Source organism: Lepisma saccharinum, chromosome 4, assembly GCF_977018435.1.
Source record: "Lepisma saccharinum chromosome 4, izLepSacc3.1, whole genome shotgun sequence".
Classification (NCBI taxonomy): Eukaryota; Metazoa; Arthropoda; class Insecta; order Zygentoma; family Lepismatidae; genus Lepisma; species Lepisma saccharinum.
The window spans coordinates 66,956,803-66,976,630 of record NC_139232.1 but is presented as its reverse complement, the minus strand read 5'-3'; the positions used below and the strand labels follow the sequence as shown (position 1 = coordinate 66,976,630).

The window sequence follows — 19,828 nt, the reverse complement described above, 5'->3', positions numbered from 1 at the left end:
GAACGAAGAAGTGGTGAATCGGTCGACAGCTTTCCGTTGGTTTAAAAAATTCGCTTCAGGTGATCTACGCCTCGCGCACAAGGCCCGCACGGGGTGACCTCCGATGGACATTAACGAGCCTCTGCAGGATGCTGTGAATGCTACACCACAATCCAGCACACGTGGGTTAGCAAGAGTGGTTGGGGCATCTAAATCGACAGTAACCGTCACTTGCATGACATGGATTACACCAATAAACAGCCCGACAGAGTCCGCACGAGCTGACAGAGCTGCAGGCCCAGCGCAGAGTTGCAATTTGCCAGATATTGCTACAAAACCCGCGTGATCTTCGTTTTTGGAGGAGAATTGTGACAGGAGACAAGAAGTGGGTGTTTCTGAAAACCCTGATACACATAAACAGTGGGTGAAAAGAAGACAGGAGACCATCGCCCATGTGAAACAGGACAGATTTGGGGAAAAAAGCTCATGCTGTGTGTGTGGTTGAATATTGCCGGGATTGTCCATTATGAGTTTGTTCCAGAAGGTCATGCTGTAACAGGTGAACTGTATTCTGAACAATTATGCCGAGTGCATGCCATTCTGAACGGGAAATACCTGGCATTAACGAGGAGGAAGAGGTTACCGCTGCAAAATGACAATGCTCCCAGTCACTGGTCTCGAAGAGTGACCAACACCCTGGCTGAGCTTGACGGATTTGAGTTGTTACCTCATCCCACCTATAGTCTGGAAGTTGCACCATCGGATTACGGTTTGTTTCGCTCTCTCTCACATTTCCTGTGTGGTCGGCACGTCAATTCATATGATGAGGTAAATTCTGCCTGTCGTGAGTTTTTAAATTCTAAACCTGCCACCTGGTATCGCCATCAGATTGAACTGTTGTCGCAGAGATGGGTGAAGGTAATTGAACATGGAGGCCTGTACTTTGCTGAATAAAGTCTGTCTTTGTGTCTAATAGTCTGTGTTTCATTTTTGCCCTTGGATGGTGCAGGACTTCTGGGACAGCCTGGTATATATATATATATATATATATATATATATATATATATATTTTGCAGTAGTGACTTGTTCAGAAAATTCCACACTTAAAGGGGGTTAAATATAATGTGAATACATATTCTGAATACACAATTTACTTTTTGTGTTCACCACTTACATATTCTAGTTTTTGAAATATTTCTACGGTTAAATCCAGTTTTTTTGTACCGCCGGTTTTTACGGCACTGTTTGATGTGTTGGTTCCAGTTACGGTAGAGATAATTAAAACTCAACCACTGTCAAATGGCATACAAACAGTTGATGTATTGAACTGCAAAGAATCATCATTGTCATCCTGAAACTGATTCTTCAAGAAAAAGATTTGCTGGTACTTGAGAAGGATTCAAACTTGGATCTCTAAGCATAGGCACACCTACGAAGTTATAGAAAGACTTTTCACCTGGTAGGATGCCTATTAACAGGTCAATTCAAAAACTGAAATACATAACATTTAAATTAGATGTAGGCAAAGATATGAAAAGCAAGTAGGAAAAAAGAACAAAAGAATACCAGAAGGCTTGTTCATTTGAAGTACAATATTAAAAAAAAAACATTAGTTTGTATTTATTTACTACTGCCTTGAAGCAGTGCAGAGCCTCACTCTAATTTATGCTGATATGACTGAAACAAAGTGTTTCCTGCAATTTTGTTCGAAATAACCTTCAAGGCTCATCACCCACACACCATCCTAAAGCCTAAACGTTTCAACCAATTAATCAAAAACATCAGTTGTTCGAAGAGACCATGAAAGTAATTCAGAAGCAACATGACCAGAGCAAGCACAGATTCACAGTTCATCCATGACCTTTAGAAATGACTTGTATTTTTGTTGTTTTACAGCACTTTTCTGCCACTTTTGCCTAATTGCGATGATGATGATGAGTGGTGATCAGATGAAATTGATGAAGGGACACTCTCAGGTCAGGGAACTTTGGTGACAAGATCGAAAGATGATAACTTAATATGCTCAACCACACAAGCTTTAAAAACCTTTATATTACGTCTTGCATAATTTCCAGGATATTTAGATTAATTTATTTTTGTTATTTCGTGTTGCTTTTCTGTCACTTCTGACTAATCACGGCGATGAGAATAAGTAATGATATGATGAAACTGACTAAGGGACACTAATAAAGAACACCTAAGTAATGATGTGATGAAACTGATTAAGGGACACTCACAAAGAACACCTATGCCCAGGCTGGGATTCGAACCCGGGACCACTGGATATATTACACTTCACGAAAGTGTTGTGTGACATTTTTCTGTACCCTGCGCAATGCCCAGGCACCAGAAAATATCAGCTGGTAAACGAGATCAAATTCCAACCTCGCACCATTGGCTTGTAATCAATGGTTTCCTTGTTCAATGCCAGATGGATGTTCATAGTGGTTCAGATCTCACTTTAAACTGCACTATAGTGCTGATTAGCCCATCTGTGCATAAAGTGGACTTGAAACTTCAACATAAATTCCAAACAATACTTATTGGCCTACATGTTGGTGATACTATACGACGCACACTTTTAGAAGCGATATCGGGCAGGGTCACACAGAGGGTGTGTGTGGCGATCAGCCAATGGCAGGAGTGCAATGTTGTACTTTTAGGAGACTGCGGCGTGGAAGTTAAAAGCCGTGTTCTGTATTTTTCTTGCGCGCAAGAAGTTTTCATAAAATTCGCCACGTTAAGGTTTATCATAAGATGGGGAAATACATTTTGAATCTGACTGTCCAAGTCCCATGAATTTCCGTCACCTACAGCCGGAGTTATCGTTCCTTGAAGAAACAATGGAAACATCACCTATCATTTCCTTTCGCCTGTTTTTTTCGTTGCCACCGTGTTGACGCAGCTGAGTTGTTGTGTCTGGGGAAAACTGTGGGTGTTAAATTCGCCTCGATATAAACAATGACCCTTCATTGTTCTGGGCGTTCTCGAACATTGAAAGTCTGTGTCAGTTTGAGTTCAGCGTTTTCGTAGCAAGGCTGGTGTAACATTATTCGCTTATCGTTCACTCGTGCGCCACAAAGAACAGTTTGTGAAAAGATTAAATACAGCCCTTTCGTGCAATAGTGGTGTTCCGTGTGTTCTTTTTATTTTAAATAATGTCACTCTCAAAATCTAGCACCAGCAATACAGGCTCCAAGGGTCCAAGGGTGCAAAATCTAATCATTAACCTCCAGGAGAGTGACTCGGAAATGAGTGAAATCAGTGACACGGAGACCGAGGAAGACAACGAGAGCGGTGATGATGACCTGGCAGTTCTTCTACAATAAGTACCTTCAAGCTTCTTTCAGGTATGGGTTTCTCATATATGCTGCAGTGATATGATATTATAATCCTATGTAGAAATATTCACTATATTATTTCACTGTACTCATATATATTGTGCATGCATTATGAAAATAGTGGACACATCGCGAATTTTCTGTCCTTCCCTTGCGCTGGCAGTTAGTTTGGCAACAGCACAGTAGCACTAGCTGGGTATTGGCCGAACTCATGTTCCTTCTAAAAGCGTGCGCCATATAATACATACACATTGGTATCAGAAACAGCCATAATAATAATAATGTACATTTACGTAAAAAAGAAAGTGAAAATATATGTATGTGGCCTTGTAGTCTAAGGCATCATGCTTTGGGCTCCAACTACGGGACGAACGCAGGTTTGAGTCTCCTGGGCGAAACTTAACAATTTTTCTCTTGAAATTTCAGCCTGCGAATGGGACCGGTAGCAACCCACCATCGTGAGGAAATTAGGGAGCTACAAATGAGTAGCATAACCTGGTCATGGATACCTACAACAAAGACTGGGGGTTTGTAGACCACACGTCACCCCATAACTGGTTGTATGATTTCCCACCTCGGCAGGTGGGAGTGAGGTCAGCGATTGGTAGGTAGGCCCTGGCCCTTACAGCCTGTTGCGTCACACGTTATTAAATATATGCATTTCTGCATATGTATAGTCATGGACACTTCTGGTTTACAATGATACTACTGACTTTCAGTGGGGTCATTAGCATGAGCAGCAATCCCTCCTCCTGCCTAGAGTACAAAAATACTAAAAGCAACCTACGTTTGATAGCAAACTCTAGGAGACATGAGTCCCAATAACACACACGAAAGAAAAACTAACAAATGTCCTTTTCTATCTTCGATAACAAGCAGAAGTGGAATGAAAAGATGATCTGAAAAGATGGCAAATCAGTAACCAATAAAACTAAAGATAAAGAGGTTGAAGATGCAGGGCTTCAAGTTGAAATTCAGATATGATATTGGAAAACTATATGTGAAACGAGAAACAATTTATGTATAAAAAAGGAATGCTATTAAATAACAGACAGATTAATTATGTAAATTTTATTCTTAAATTGAAATGGGGTAAAAACACAAGAAAATATAGTAGTAATTTTTAAAATTTATTGAAATTTTCTTTCCGACAAACACAACCAAACAATTAATAGGAAGTAAAATAAGACAAAAAGAGAACATTCTAGGCATATTTGTGCATTTGATATTCACTTAAAATTAATTAAATTGAGGTGGCAGTCATTAAGATCGAAGCTGAAAGACACTGATAAGAAAATTACTTCTGGGCTAAATTTTTTCTCGAAGGCCCAAGTTTTTAATTTCAGTCCTAAAAAATAATTTGCTTCAAATTATGCACAAGCTTCCAGTTTCTGACTGGACTGTTAAAAGCAAAATATAATGTTTATTCTAAAGAAGAAAACAAGTGAAGAATAACCATATCCCAGGCAAACGTAACCAATCATCCAAACAGTTAACTGTTGTCAAGTATGAGAAAATCTATGGACTAGAAAATTTGTATGTCATAAATATGTACACATAGGCAAGTGGTGAATTTGTATAACTTAGAAAACAATCATGTGAAAAACACTACAATATCACCAGTGCTTGAAGTGAAGGAGAAGGGAATGGCAGAGGATGAAAAAAGCCTTCTTTCTTCACCTGTTTCACTTCTTCATGTTAAATCTAGATTTGGGGGACGTTACTAAAAAAAAATATCATTGCAAGTTACTGCACGTTTCTTTCAAAACCAATGCATTATTGTTTCTGTTACTTTACATAGAAATAAACCAATTACTTTACTTTGAAAGTAAAGTACTTTGTCAGCTTGTGTCAAAAGTATCACCACAGCAAGGGGTCAGATGATGTTCTAACCTACAAACTGTCCAGTTTTAACTTTAGACACATAGTGCAAGTAAAGTAATACCTTAGTGTTACAATTATTGGTTTCACTTTGGTAATGGGAGACTAGCACAATTACTGAGAAACTAAAGTATTTACTAGCAATGTGATACTCCCAAACACTGGATAAAACATATAGACTTCCTCTCACTTATTCCCAAGAATAGAGCAAACATCTGTCCACCTAATAATTTCCACTGTAAATACCACACATAAGATTGGGAAGATGATTTACAATTCCTTCTTTACACATACATAAAGCTACATGGTCAACAACTTGAAAATGTATAATTTGGTAATAACATAGTCTTTCAAAGGACATTATTACAGTTATAATGAATCTACACTACTTTCAACAATAGTTACAATACTGTTTAAAGTACAGATTTAGAAACCCACATTTTGACCAATGAACTCCATAATAATGTACTGAAGTGAAATATTCCATTCTTACCAAATCTAAAATATATATAAGAATACAGTGTGACTACTTGAAGTTATATGCAGGGTGTTATTTTTATGGTGACCACGAACCACAGAAATGTATAGAGGACATACAAACAAGTTTTCTCAGTAACATTTTTCTCGTTGGTGCGTGACACCAATCTTGTTGCAAGGTTGAATCTACAGGTTTGTGCATCTATTTGTCCTGATACATTCATTGTGGTATTGTGATGATGATAATGGAAGTATCCGAGGTTCACATTGTTACATTATGGCTAAAACACTACAACCAAAGAAAGAACCTTATCATGAATTAAGCAGCAAAAATATTGTCATATTCAAAGTTGCAAACTATTACATGTGTATCCGGTGCCTAGATAAACACAGTCGTGGGAGAGCTTGTTTTACTACTACTTATATCCCTTTATTTTCAACCCTTTTTGTCCTTTGCTGCATAATGCCGTGAATATACATTACATGTTACTTTCCTTTGGAATTTTGAGTTCTTTCATTTCTATTTTGTCAACGGTTCAGTGTGTCACAGACAACGAATATCAGAAAGATGAAGTGGATGGACTAAACTGTGGATGCCAATTTGGCAACAAGATTTGCAAATATCTGGCATGTAGGCTGAGACAAAATTCGATATTACCACTTCCTTTTGAATATGTTGTTTTTCTAACAATTTTCGTATCATTGGTTAACTTCCTGTTGGGTTACAGAATGCATTTTCTTGCTTTGTTTTACGGTACATAATGTGACTGGTTGAAGCTATGCCATTTTTCACAGAACATGTATGTTCCTGGCAACCCTGGCATGGATCGCTTCATGACAGGAAATGACGTTAAAAATGCGATCAAATGTTGTGTTGGATTGTCAGCATTCAGGCGGCAAAACTGGCTGTTTTGAATGACTGTAGCGCCGATATGACACAACAAAGAGAAAAATGTTACCGAGAAAAATTGTTTGTTTCGATTGATTGATTGATTTAGTTTATTTTACTTCGCGTTTTGTGCCTCTTGGCTAATTTGCGAAGATGGGGATGAGTGATGAAATAATGAAATTGATGAATGGACATTCACAAACAACGAAGCCCGAGCGGGATTCGAACCTGGGACCCTTAGCATCACAGCGCGATGTGCTAACCACTCGGCCACAGGGTCCGGCTTGTTTTTTTTATGTCTATATGTTTCTGTGGTCCGTGGATGCCATTAAAATGACACCCTGTGTATATATAATTAGGTTCTAATATTACCTATTAGTTAACAGAAAGTGGTCTTTTCATATGCTAATGTTTCAGAAATATTATCAGACTCTGTATAAGTACTATCTTCTCTGTGCTTAGCTCTACTTCGAAACATGAGGATGTAGTAGTTTCATAATCTCAGTTGTACATATAAGTGGTACGATCAGCATTAGAATTCACTTTGACAGGAAGCAAAATAGATCTTTCAATATGAGAGTTCTATAAGGAGAGGTTGCAATTTTATTACTACATAAAAAATATTATTATGAAGTGAATGATAAACTTACTACATATTTTGCTAAGTTTTCCCAGCAAAAGTTCCTTATTTTCTTCCTGAAGATCCTGAATGTAGCAAGTTGCCCGTTGCAGTATATCCACTTTGCTGACTGGTTCTGATGGATCGTATTCAGGAAGCAAACTATTCAGGTCATTGAAGTGCAAATTTAGTCTGTCTCTGCGATCCTTTTCATATTTTCGCAACTTACTTAACTTACTGAAATAAAAAAAAAAGAGTAAATATAAACGTTTACTCCATAACAACATAATGTAAATATTTATGCAATAATATACACAAGGGGTGACCATGCATACACACACAAACAGAGAGAGAGAGAGAGAGAAAATAGATGTGTTGCAGAAACATGATAGCTTCAAATTGAATAAGTGTTGTTTGAGAGGGCAGCACTATTAAGGGGGGAAACATGCCCCTTCCCCTGAAAAAAAATGTCATGCTAGCCTCTCCCTGGAAAAAATCCTTTGGACGTCCATGTATATACACAAAATAATAAACAATTATTTTATAATATATTCCTCTAAAAATATCCTAATAGCCTATCATGTCAGAGGAGAATGCCATATCAAGTAATAGACTGTAGTATGGGTTAATTTCTGCGAGTGGGTGTAAAAATTACAAATTACATCACAAAAACTGACAATTAAAAGCAAATAACCACATAAATGCTTAATTTATTTTATTTTGCATTGCGCATATAATATGCTCTTCTATTCGCAAACAGATCCTTGGGAAGAGTGATGAAGCAATCACCCATCCCAATAGCCCAGAACACCTTTTTGTGCATTTGACCTTGTTTTTAGGAATTCTGAGCCAAAAGGATCACGGGAAGCGAGGGTGACAATCATCACACCACCCTTGTGGATGTCACTGTGATATGCTCAATGTTAATTGCAAGTTGTAATTCACTTGATATATGTGTGCCTTTTTCACATTTTCAGAGTGTAATGGAAGCAATGTTGCAATTTTATTCTCGAGTATAAATATATTGCCTTATTTTTCATTTTGTGACAAACGTTTACTGTAAGGTTTGTAACGTTAAATCAATTTTGGTAGTGAATGAAAATTTACACCCAAACCCTGCCAAGATCTGAACAAATGCCTCCTATTTTTGTTGATATATATATATATATATATATATATATATATATATATAAAAGCAAGGAGGGCCAAAAGGGCTAAGTAAAAATCAAAGAAGTTAAAAGGAAACACTCACCGATGATGCTATGAAATTAGCGAAAATTTTGAATTTTTCTACTGTCCGGTGAGTGTTTCCTTTTAACTTCTTTGATTTATATATATATAAATATAAATAATAATGATAAATGAAGGAGACAGTAAACATATACCACAGGAAAAGAAATACGTGGATATTTTGTGACCAAGGTAACATTGTCATCGGAGAAGAAAGAGGTGTACAGATTCACGAAGTATAGGAGCACAGAATACTAACTGTAGCGTTGGTACAAGGTTGCCAGAGAAAGTTAGAAGATAGGAAACAAGGAAAGGTACTTTCACCAGTATTTACTGCATAGGGTGGGTGGTTTCGGGGAAGAGGGGAAAGGGTTATTGGTTGACTAAGTTGAGTCCAGGGTGTATGGTGGCGTGCATGCCTGATATATAGGCCCTCTCCCATTGCCTGCGGGAAGACGTGTCTGAGTGGGAAGTAAAAGATGGATTAAGGTGACACGGAAACAGTTGTTGAAGGTGGTGTGGATGGCAACTGTGAAATAAGGTTCAAGGGGGTGGAGACAGAAATGATACTTGCAAAGGGCAAATTTTAGTCCAACACAGATCACTTAAAATCTATTAGAAGTCCCCCTCCCCCCATATATATATATATGCACATATAATAGATTCTTAGTGAGCTGTGTTGGACTAAAATTTGCCCCTTGCAAGTATCAGTTCTGTATCCACCACTGCTTCCATTTGGGTATTATTCCATAATATGTGTACCTGTAAAACTATATCTGATCAATGGTTTGTTTAAATACAAACAAACATATGCAAGCACACACATACATACAAACAATCACATTTTTTTTATTATAAAGAAACAGATGCAAAAGGTGTTTGATATAAATAAGGTGGTGGCCCAGTTGCCTCATTGTGGGGACAAATTGACCAGGTATGTAATTAAGGGCAGAAGAAACTTCAAAATATTCAGGTGATAGACAGTTTTTCTCAGGTGTCAGCTTTTTTTAAATATTATTATTATTATTAATAATAATAATACGTACATGCTAAGAAAGCCATGAATCCAACTAACAAGGAGAGAGGGCACACCTTTGGAAATGAAGTTTGGGACAAGACTTTGTAGTGATAGGTATTGATATGCAAAGGTACTACCTCAAGGATGAGGGAGAAAGGGTTAGTTGGTTAGTGCACCAAATCTGCAGCAAAATCATAGGTCATCTGCCTTAGGTTTGATCCCAATCACTGGCAAATTGAAATTTGTTCATCTGAGGACAAGAAAAGAGATGCCCCATCGAAACATACTGTTAGAATAACAATAGTGAAAACAACTAGACAATGAACACTCCTGGCTATGCACAAGCAAAGATGTGCACCTTCACTTACAAGCCGATCATTTATAGTATGTTAATTAGAGCTCTGTGCAATCACGAGCCTCCTATGAATAGTGACAGCGAGTTAATGTAATTGATAAGTGAATATTTTTTCTTTCTTTTTACAAATTACACATTGAGAATTGTTATATATCTGTAATTTGTGTAAGAAAAAACTTCCTGCGATTTTTGTAATTAAAATTGTCAGTTCACATGCTCCTGGTGACAGAACTGCAAAATGAGTGTAATGGCACAATATTGGTATGCTACAAGCTGAATTCGGAATGATTATCAACGATAATTGATATGCGCAATGAGGCTTCATGTAGAACTAACTATATCACTATGAAGAAATTCCAAATTACCGACTGTTCAGTTCTGAATACATCATGTGGATATGAGGTGTGAAGGGCTATTACGTCCCTAAAACTTTTCATTGCTAGGTTACGAGGGTCACATTTAGGCTCTTAGCATTAAAATAACACCACTAAATGCTTGCAACATTTGATTATGTAATATCTATTCTCAAGAACGAATCCTCCTACAAACCTGAATGGAAATATGCTGGTATTGCGTATCTGAGAGTTGAGACTACCAACAACGAAAGTCACTGGGAAGTGTGGATACTCGGGTAACAGTTTCATATCGGCACAACGTATTTCTTCATTTTTACAGAAGAAACTACTTACAGAAATGAGTTTCTGTAGCATTTTCAAAGTTCGTGTAGGTATTTTCTTTCATCTTGGAATCAATTTCACCAGGTATTCATGTATTTTTCAAGAGAAATATCACTCTGACGCACAATTGTCGTTGCTTTCATTTCCTTCCTCTACGTGAACCAGATGTAACTCCCTGTCAGTGTTTCCGACGACGCCGTTGTTTCGCAAGAAGACGTAAAAACGAAATATACATTCCTGATATTACTACAACCCCAAATTTTAACTATGTTTGCCTAACCGAACCTAACCTTACCGTGAATGGTTTGTGGGGCATTTTTCGGTTAAGAAGGTTGGAAACACTGCATACCCACTGATGATCCACAACGCTAGTCAAGCTGTGACCACCATATTGTGTTACGCAAGCAAAAAAAAGGAGGAACAATAATTACTCGTAATGTGAAAAATTGAAATTATTTTCGTGAAAAAAAGCATGGTAACAATTGTATAAGTCGGAGATGGATTTCTTCAAATTTACAGGAGAAAAGACGAGAAAGTACTTACAAAATTGCGTTCTTGAGGACTTTCTGAAGCCGGGGAAATTGTTTTTTCGAATCGTGCAACTTATTTGGCCTGTAAGTAAGGTATTTTTCATGATTCATGCATCTCCGTTGTACGATAGCTCGTGCCGCCATTACCGTCGACTACGTGAATCAAATGTTCCATGCGTTCGATCATGTAACCCCCTGTCAGTGTAGCAACCACGCGGTAGTTTTACAAGATGACGTGTGAGCGTTTTTTTTTTCTTTTTGAATTTAAGGTAAGACTCTAGTTTACGTCCTTTTCCTAAGTAATACGTGTCATATATCGTTGGAAAGCTTATTTTATAAGGAATTCAACAACGTAAATCCCAAAGCGAGGAAAAATTTCCTGAAGGAGTAAATCGAGAAAAACCGATGTTGTCTGGATATGCGTAATTGAACGTACTGAGGAATTTTTTAGATGACGAAGCACATATTTAGGGGTGAAATGAGTGCTAATGGAACCTAACCTAACAGGCCTAACCTAACCTCGTAGGCATACCTCAACCCCGTGAATGGATAGTGGGGTTATCCTGAACAGAAAGTGTAAAAATAAAAAGGTACTTACCCGAAGAGATGCCGGGTGCTGCATCACGATCGCACACCACGAACGCAAAGAAGCAATCACCATGCAGATAAGGACGTAAAGTAGAGTCTTGCCTCAATTTTCGCTTAAAAACCTTGGTACTACTTTACTATACCGGAGACACCTATCAATGATTTATTTCGCAATTTTTTACATTGCTAATGTACTATTCTGCATTTCGGAACATTTCTTTAGGTGAAATAATGAATTTCTAACGAAAATAATATCTATTTCTTACATTAACGAGTACTTACTGTTGTTCCTTATTTCCAACAAACCATCCACGGGTAGCCCCAAAAACCATTGATGCTAGCCCAAAAATGATAGCCCCACGAACCATCACGGGGACGAGGTATGACTACTAGGTTAGGTTAGGCCTGTTAGGTTAGGTTCCATTAGCACTCCTTTCATTCAATTTAGCATATACGGACAATATGAGAGCGTAATGTGCTCTCGTGCAGAAAGCAAATGGTGGCAGCAGCAATAGCGCGTCAGAAATAGATTTTTGTAAAAAACCACATGCATTCGCATTAAAATGGATCAAAACTATATTCCCAAACATCAACAACGCTACAGAAAATGATTTGCGTAAGTACTTAATCCTGTAAATTTGAAGAAATCCATCTCCGGTATAGTAAAGTGTTACCAAAACCTTTTGTGAATAGTTTGTGTGGCATTTATCGGTTCATAAGTTTGGAAACACTGCACCTCAGCTGACGATAGACAACATGAGTCAAGATTTGACCACCGAATTAGCAACGACCAATAAATGATTATAATGTTAAAAATAACGCTTCTTTCATGGAAAAAAAGTGATCCCCAGCTTGAAAAATGTTCCAGTATGCATATGAGGTAAGTAGAAACGATTTTTATTTGAAAATAAACGAGTTTCATGTATCTCCAGGTTATACAACTGGTACCAAAAGCATAATTCCACCTTGAAGAATGTTTCGCAATGTAGAATACGTAAGTATGAATGTTAAAAATGACAAAATACACAAGTGAGAGGTGTTGTGCCCATACGAAACTGGTAATACTTACTGAATTTTTAACTGTGCTAATTAATTTCTACAAGCTTCAAACTTACTTCTACAATCATTGCTAGTAACCTTAAACACCCCTAATACTCCTATAAAACTTGCGAAAATCATTCAACATTCGGAATCGTTTCCTGTGAAGTTACATACTTTGCTTACTATTTCCTTGCATACCAGGCTTTAGTAACGAGTTCCTAAGAAATTTAATAGATTAATATATTTATGATTTCATTTTATCGTATTGTATCACAGCAATCTTTTACTGAAGCGCGTTGTTAAAAAACGTCTCTTTTCACAAGCTGTATATGTAAGAATGCAAGTAATGCATGTAAAAATCTTGTGCAGGTTTGTGTCAATTGCTAAATAAAAAAGTGCGTTCTGAGTATTAAGGTGTATTAAGTGTAAAACTCTTATATATGTCAAATTTAAGGTAAAGAGTAAGGGGAAATTACAAGGAACTAACTAGGAACGCAAATTCAGGTTATTTTAAAATCTGACCTTGACCACCTCAGACTTTTTACAGTTAGCGGGCATGAATCAGTTGCTATCTTTATGAAGCTACTATATCTTCAATGACTGTTCCATAATGATAAAGTACTCTAAAACTTATTCTCTCTGTTGTAGAGATTTTGCAAACACTTAAAAATATTTCATGCTTACGAAAACCATCAATAATGGCAATCTTAAGTTACCTTGGCTCCTTTTTGCCCATTGCAAGTTTGATTTCCTGTAAACACGAACAGCGTGGAATTGTGGTCAAGGATAACCATTTACAAAAATAGAAAAAAGCACCAAACCAACCACAAAAGAATTAACAAAAAAATTATAATATAAACTTTTTCCATTTAGCCGTCCATATTAAGTTTGCCTTGTGGTTGTCAACTGTTTCATCAATATTTCCATCAGATGTTTCCATCTTGGAGATGAAAATATTTCCACTTTGCAAACCTTCTCTCATTTTGCATAGCATGCAGCGTAACTTCCTGCTACAAAATGTTATGAGATCAATAATATACTTCATTTTATTTAATTTATTGAGATCAGATAAATTCTCTACAAACACTTGGCTAAAGACCATCATAACTTCGGAAGATGCTTTCGCAGTGCTTCCTCATGTCTTATTAATTGTCCCAGACCGTGCAGCAAAGTCAGAAACTTTCTTCCTCTCAAGATCGTAAACATTTTATTTTGGAGTATACTGAATTTCATTAAATAATTTATATAATGTTGCAGATAATGCAGAAAATTTGAAACAAAATACAATATAACTTAAATTAGCCTTAGTTATGTCCCCTGGGACTAAACGTAAGATTCTCGGCGTTCCATACAGAAACGGATGCAGTCATCGGTTTCTGTCGTCTGTAGTTGTCTGTATTCATTAGTTTACATATTACAGCAATTAATATAGTACTGTTTGGAGAAAAAAAACGCAAATGGAAAGTAACTCATTTGTGGTGTGGAGTTTTCAGGGTTGAATATACCCTCTCTGATGCAACTCATAAGTGTAATGGAAGTGACTCACTGAATGTAAAGATGACAGAATAGAATAGGCCTACCTACTGATATTTAATATATCACCCGGAAGTTTTCATTCTATGATTGTAGTGCAACTTTCCGATATTTGAAAATGTCTGCAATGTTAACAGCTGATTGGTGTCCATTAGGAAAAGACACATACTTCAGGAAATACGAGATTTATTGCATGGGATGGCATAACAATATAAACTTGGATAATGTTGTTGTTGCAGCAGCACCATACGGTGGACCAATCGCTGTTATAAGGGACCGAAAGAAGTTCGTTAAAATTCAGGGATCAGGCAAACCAATAGTATCAATATTTTCAGCCTCGGGGAGTCAGATATCTTCATTTATGTGGGACAGTGGTACAATTATTCAGCTAGGGTGGTCTTCTTCTGAAGAACTTCTTTGTGTGAGAGATGATGGGTCAGTTTTAATATACGACATATTTGGAACATATCAACACACATTTGGAATTGGACAGGAGGCTCAAGCAACCAAAGTTATAGATGCAAAAATCTTCAATAGTTACAGTGGTACAGGTATAGCAGTGCTCACATCAGCATATAGAATATTTTTAGTCAATAGTGTAAAAGATCCTAAGTTACGAAAAGTGGCAGAAGTTGATTTAAGTGCACCACCTAGTAGTTGGGCTGTAATATCTGAAGACAGACAAACCAGAGTTCTTGTTGCAAAAGAAAAGGATCTCTACCTGTTACTGGAAGCAGAAGACCGTGCACAGCCCCTCCTTCCAGAATTTGATGTCAGGATCAATGCCATAGTTGAAATGGCAGTGTCACAAAACAACCGACACATAGCATTATTTACAGATACAGGTCATTTGTGGATGGGATCAGCTGATCTAAGAAAGAGGTATTATGAATTTGATACTAAGTATCCTAGTCGACCAACACAGTTGGTTTGGTGTGGTACAGAAGCTGTTATTGGTAACTGGGACAATATTTTGCTTGTAGTTGGAAGACAGGGAAATTTTATAAATTATAGTTATGATTCAAATGTATTTCTTGTTCCTGAAATAGATGGTGTTCGTGTGTTAGGAAACTTGACACAAGACATGATACAAAAAGTTCCACCTGTTGTGCAACAAATATTCAGAATAAACAGTACTGATCCAGGATCATATCTACTGGAAGCATCCAAACAGTTTCAGAAACGAAGTCACCGAGCAGACGAATACATCAGATTGGTAAAAGATAAATTGCAACAAGCTGTTCAACAATGCATTGAGGCTGCAGGTTATGAGTTTGAACCCACAACACAGAAGATGTTGATGCGTGCAGCCCAGCTAGGAAAAGGTTTTATTTTTAACTTGAATCCAGATTTTTACGTCAAAATGTGTAGAATTTTGCGTGTGTTGAACGCTGTAAGAGACTACAAAATTGGAATTCCTATTACATATGTTCAGCTGCAAGTATTAGGACTCCCAGTTCTGCTTGATAGGTTAGTTGTTCGACACCATTATTATCTAGCAATTGAGATTGCTAAACATTTGAAAATGCCTCCTGCAGAAGGGGCAACAAGAATTCTTGCACATTGGGCATGTTACAAAGTAAAGCAAACTCAGTTAGATAATGAACAGGTTGCCAAAGATATTAAAGACAAGTTGGGATACGCTCAAGGGATGTCATACAGTGAAATAGCGAACAAAGCTGCTGAATGTGGAAGACCAAAGCTAGCCATCAAACTTATGGACTATGAGCCAAGAGCATCCTGCCAAGTACCATTACTGTTGACGCTAGGAGAACGTGAACCTGCTTTAAGGAAAGCAATTGACAGTGGTGACACAGATCTTGTTCATAGTGTGTTACTGAACCTTAGAGACAACATGCCACTTGGAGACTTCCAATTGACAATCAGAAAGTACCCTGTTGCACAGGCTTTATACATGAAGTACTGCAGAGATAACAACAGAGAGACATTACGTGATATTTATGTGCAAGAGGACGACTTCAATGCCCAAGCAGCATGTTTTATCAGGGAGAGTTACGATCCGAAGAACACTTCAACACGAGAAGCTTCATTAGCTGCAGCTCGTGATGCATACCGTCAAGCAAGAAACGATCTTGGTCATCAATTGTGTGATGAACAGCTTAAGCTTTTGAAGTATCAGAGGACCTTAGAGGATAAATTTCATCGTAACTTTGTTGGCAAGTCCCTACATGATACAGTTTATCTTCTTCTTAGTTTGCAAGAAGTAAAACTTGCTGATAAGTTACGACAAGAGTACAGAGTGCCAGATAGAAGATATTGGTGGCTGAGGATTATGGCTTTAGCAGAATTGAATCAATGGACTGAAATGGATAAGTTTTCTAAAAGCAAGAAATCACCCATTGGGTATGAACCGTTTGTAGATGTTTGTTTAAAACATGGAAAGAAAGTGGAAGCTCAGAAGTACATGCCAAAAGTGAAAGATGAACTTAAAGTAAAATATTATATGAAAGCAGGTTTGTTCGAAGAAGCTGTGCAAGTGGCATTTGAACAGAAGGACACCCAGGCTCTGTTGTACATACAAAGTAAATGTGTATCCACCGACAAGAATTTAGTTGACAAGATTACTTCATACATTGTTGAATTAGGAAGTAAAAAGTAATTGATAATCCAACCTTGGTAAGTGCTCAAATATCTACATGGTAATGATATACTGAACAATTGTATTAGACCATTATAAAACATATGTCTAATTTATATAATTAGGAATTTCATGATGAGAAGTTCTGGTTAAATGATGTACTTTCATACTATCTGTGTGCATCTTCAAATTAGTGTAAATTCTTTGTGAATGATAAGATAAAATGCTTTATGAGAGATAAGTATAGGCCTAAGAAGAGCATATAATATTTTTTGATGCAGAAATAACCTATTTATAGTGAAGGTCATAATTTACTAGAGTAACTCAGAATATGTGCAAGACAAAAATATACTCTATACGTTGATATAAATTTGCCAATAATCTTTCAAATTTCTGATCGCAATGAGTTGAATGTACATAATAATGTCAATATTATAATTTCCCCCTAGAATTTGGGGGGAAAATGTAGATGTATTCCAAAAGTACTGAAATTTGGCAGGATATGTGTGTGTATGAGAGAGATAGATGATGAATGAACCTTAGAGCTCACATTTGACGGTTTCTGCATATTTGTTGGTGGAAGTGGAGAGAGCTGGAAGGAATTATAACATTCTGTTTTTGTAAATTATATATATGCATGTGGCCGCGGTGGCTCAGTCGGTAACGCGTCTGACTACCATGCTCAAGGTCCCGGGTTCGATCCCCGGCCGGTTCAAATCCGGGAACTTTTCTAACGGTGGAAGCGGCCCCGGCGCCTACCCAGCATCGAATAACATGGGTACCTGGGGGAAACCCTGGGGGGTAAAGGCGGTCAGGAGCGTGATGCTGATCACATCACCCCCACTCACGACCGGATCAAGAAAGTGTGGGGCGTTACCCCCACACCCCCTATATGCCTTCATGGCATGGTGCTATGCACAGGGGAACACTTTACCTTATATATGCATGTGTGTATATCACTTCATTCGTATTTGTAGCAACATTGAAATGACATGTGGGATTGAATATTAGATGAGTGAAAGCATTTGCTCAGTATTAAAGCTTCCACTGTTTCCATTCTTGGAACTATCTATTGGTAAGGCAGAGAAGTAATTTTTTATTTTTTTTTACTCTGCCATATTTAAACACTAAATTCAATTTGACTGTGTGATTCTCGAAAACATTGTGCAAACTGCATTTTTATTAAAGTATGTTGCATTTGTCATTGTAACTGTATTAAGATGAATTTGTTCTGGCATAAATGCAAATGCAACAGAATACAACTCCTTGTAATGCACCTCTCATATGTGAATGGTCTTGTTAAAATCAGCTAATTAAATGCTTAAGATAATGACATTCCTCATGAACTATATGCTTGAAATGATGTACTGCCTTTTGATTTGCAAACAACAAGGCTGAGGTGTTGCTATTATAAAAAGGAAACCAAGACAAAGTCTCAGTATGTACCTTGGGGGGAGGGGGGGGGGTTATTTCTAATTTTCAGATCAAATTTGATCATTTTTGAGGTAAAAAAAGTTAAACATGTTCAAAATTACTTCAAAACTTGACCCCATAAACACATGAACCATCCATTTTCCGCAGCTAGCACAGAATGACAGTTGCTTCAACCACCATCCGATTTCCATATTTTTTCCCTCCCATTCCTGAAGGAGGAGGATCAAAGTCAATATGAAAATTAGGAATACCAAAAAAAGAAAGTTATGTGTTGCTACTTTCCCTCAATCACTTTTAATATGTTGAAGACACATGGTGTGAAGTATCAAACTTTTTATGTTATTATTTTGTAGAAAATGGGAATAAACAGCTTTATAATTGCAACAAGTAGAAAACAATATTGCTAAATTTACTTCAATAGATGGTTCAAAGAAAATTGGTATGAATTTCAGAAATTACATTTGATCTTGCATTTTGTGTCAAACATAGTATTCCTGTATGATTCATATATTTACATTTTGTTACGCAAAGATAGTTTTTTTTCATGATCTGGTAATGTGATGTCTTGAATGATGAATATTAAAATGGTTAAGTTTCCATGTTTGAGTACATTGCAGATTGTGTACGTGATTTTATAAACATCATAGCTCTTTTGACCATACTCCAGTTCTTTCTGTTACTATTTTTGCTATTAGTATGTAGATTTTGTTAATAAAACACAGCAAATCTCTCTGGAAATTCAATTTGTATTAGTTAAAAACCAAGATGTACATTGAAAAATCTTTTGGTTGGTAAGTCATAATAAACATTGGTGACAGGACAAATTATTTGGTGCTCTTTGGGTATTGCTGCTATGGGTGTGTCTGCATTTGGATCAGGGGAAAAAAAACACCCTGATCTCGAATTCGGGAAATGGTTTCTTAACTTCTCAAGATCCCAAACAGTCTAAAAATTTTAAATTATTGTATTTAAAAGTAGTTAATTCTCGATGTTTTCTGCACTTTAAATGTCTGAAATTTAGATTTTATTCCAGAAATAGAAAAACTTTCACGTGATAGTGCATGGAATTTGAGATTTTCAGTGTTGGGAAATTTTAAACATTCCCATTTGGAATTTTTTCTACTGGCCAACAATTTTCCATTCCCATTTGGAATTTTTTCTACTGGCCAACAATTTTCCATCTAGGATACCCATATTGGCTGCTATATACATATTAAAAAGGTAAAGGTATGAAAGCATACAAGGTGGTGATGTGATCACTACCATGCCCTGGTTGCTTTTACCTCCCAGCACTGATGTGGGAGTGATGTCGACACTTGGGGTAGCAGTGGCATGCCCAAGGGGGAGGGGGTTGATGGGGTCAACACCCCCTCCCCTCTTTTAGCGCCCACTATTCCTAAAGAAAAAAGAACATCAAAGGTTGGAAAAGATTGCAAATTGAGGAATAACTACTAAAAAGGGTACATGTAACTCCTATTTTGAAAACCAAAAAAAAATTTGATTTTACTACTTAGCCAGAAATCCCGGGTTCGAATCCTGGCTAGTCCACGGGCATTCTTTGTGTGTGCTCCTTCATCAATTTTATCGTATCATCTTTGTGATTACCCAAAGTGAAGTAAAATAAACCAAATCAAACA

General features: G+C 37.1%; 2 protein-coding genes across 3 annotated transcripts in view; one reads left to right on the top strand and one right to left on the bottom strand.

Annotated features, from left to right (window-relative positions):
• Positions 1–13,518, bottom strand: part of LOC145986544 (uncharacterized) — a 62,053-nt gene extending 48,535 nt beyond the window's left edge. For both annotated transcript variants that reach the window (XM_083120666.1, XM_083120667.1), the window contains exons 1-2: positions 13,342–13,518; positions 7,218–7,423 (exon numbers count right to left, since the gene is read on the bottom strand). In XM_083120666.1, the coding sequence (XP_082976792.1) occupies positions 7,218–7,423; positions 13,342–13,361 (226 nt within the window). In that variant the 5' untranslated portion in view covers positions 13,362–13,518. The remainder of the gene's footprint in view (positions 1–7,217; positions 7,424–13,341) is intronic.
• Positions 13,519–13,982: 464 nt separating this feature from the next.
• Vps16A (vacuolar protein sorting 16) lies at positions 13,983–19,115 on the top strand. Its single transcript, XM_083120665.1, has one exon. The coding sequence runs from the start codon at positions 14,277–14,279 to the stop codon at positions 16,776–16,778; it is 2,502 nt and encodes an 833-aa protein (XP_082976791.1). The 5' UTR covers positions 13,983–14,276; the 3' UTR covers positions 16,779–19,115.
• Positions 19,116–19,828: the final 713 nt, after the last annotated feature.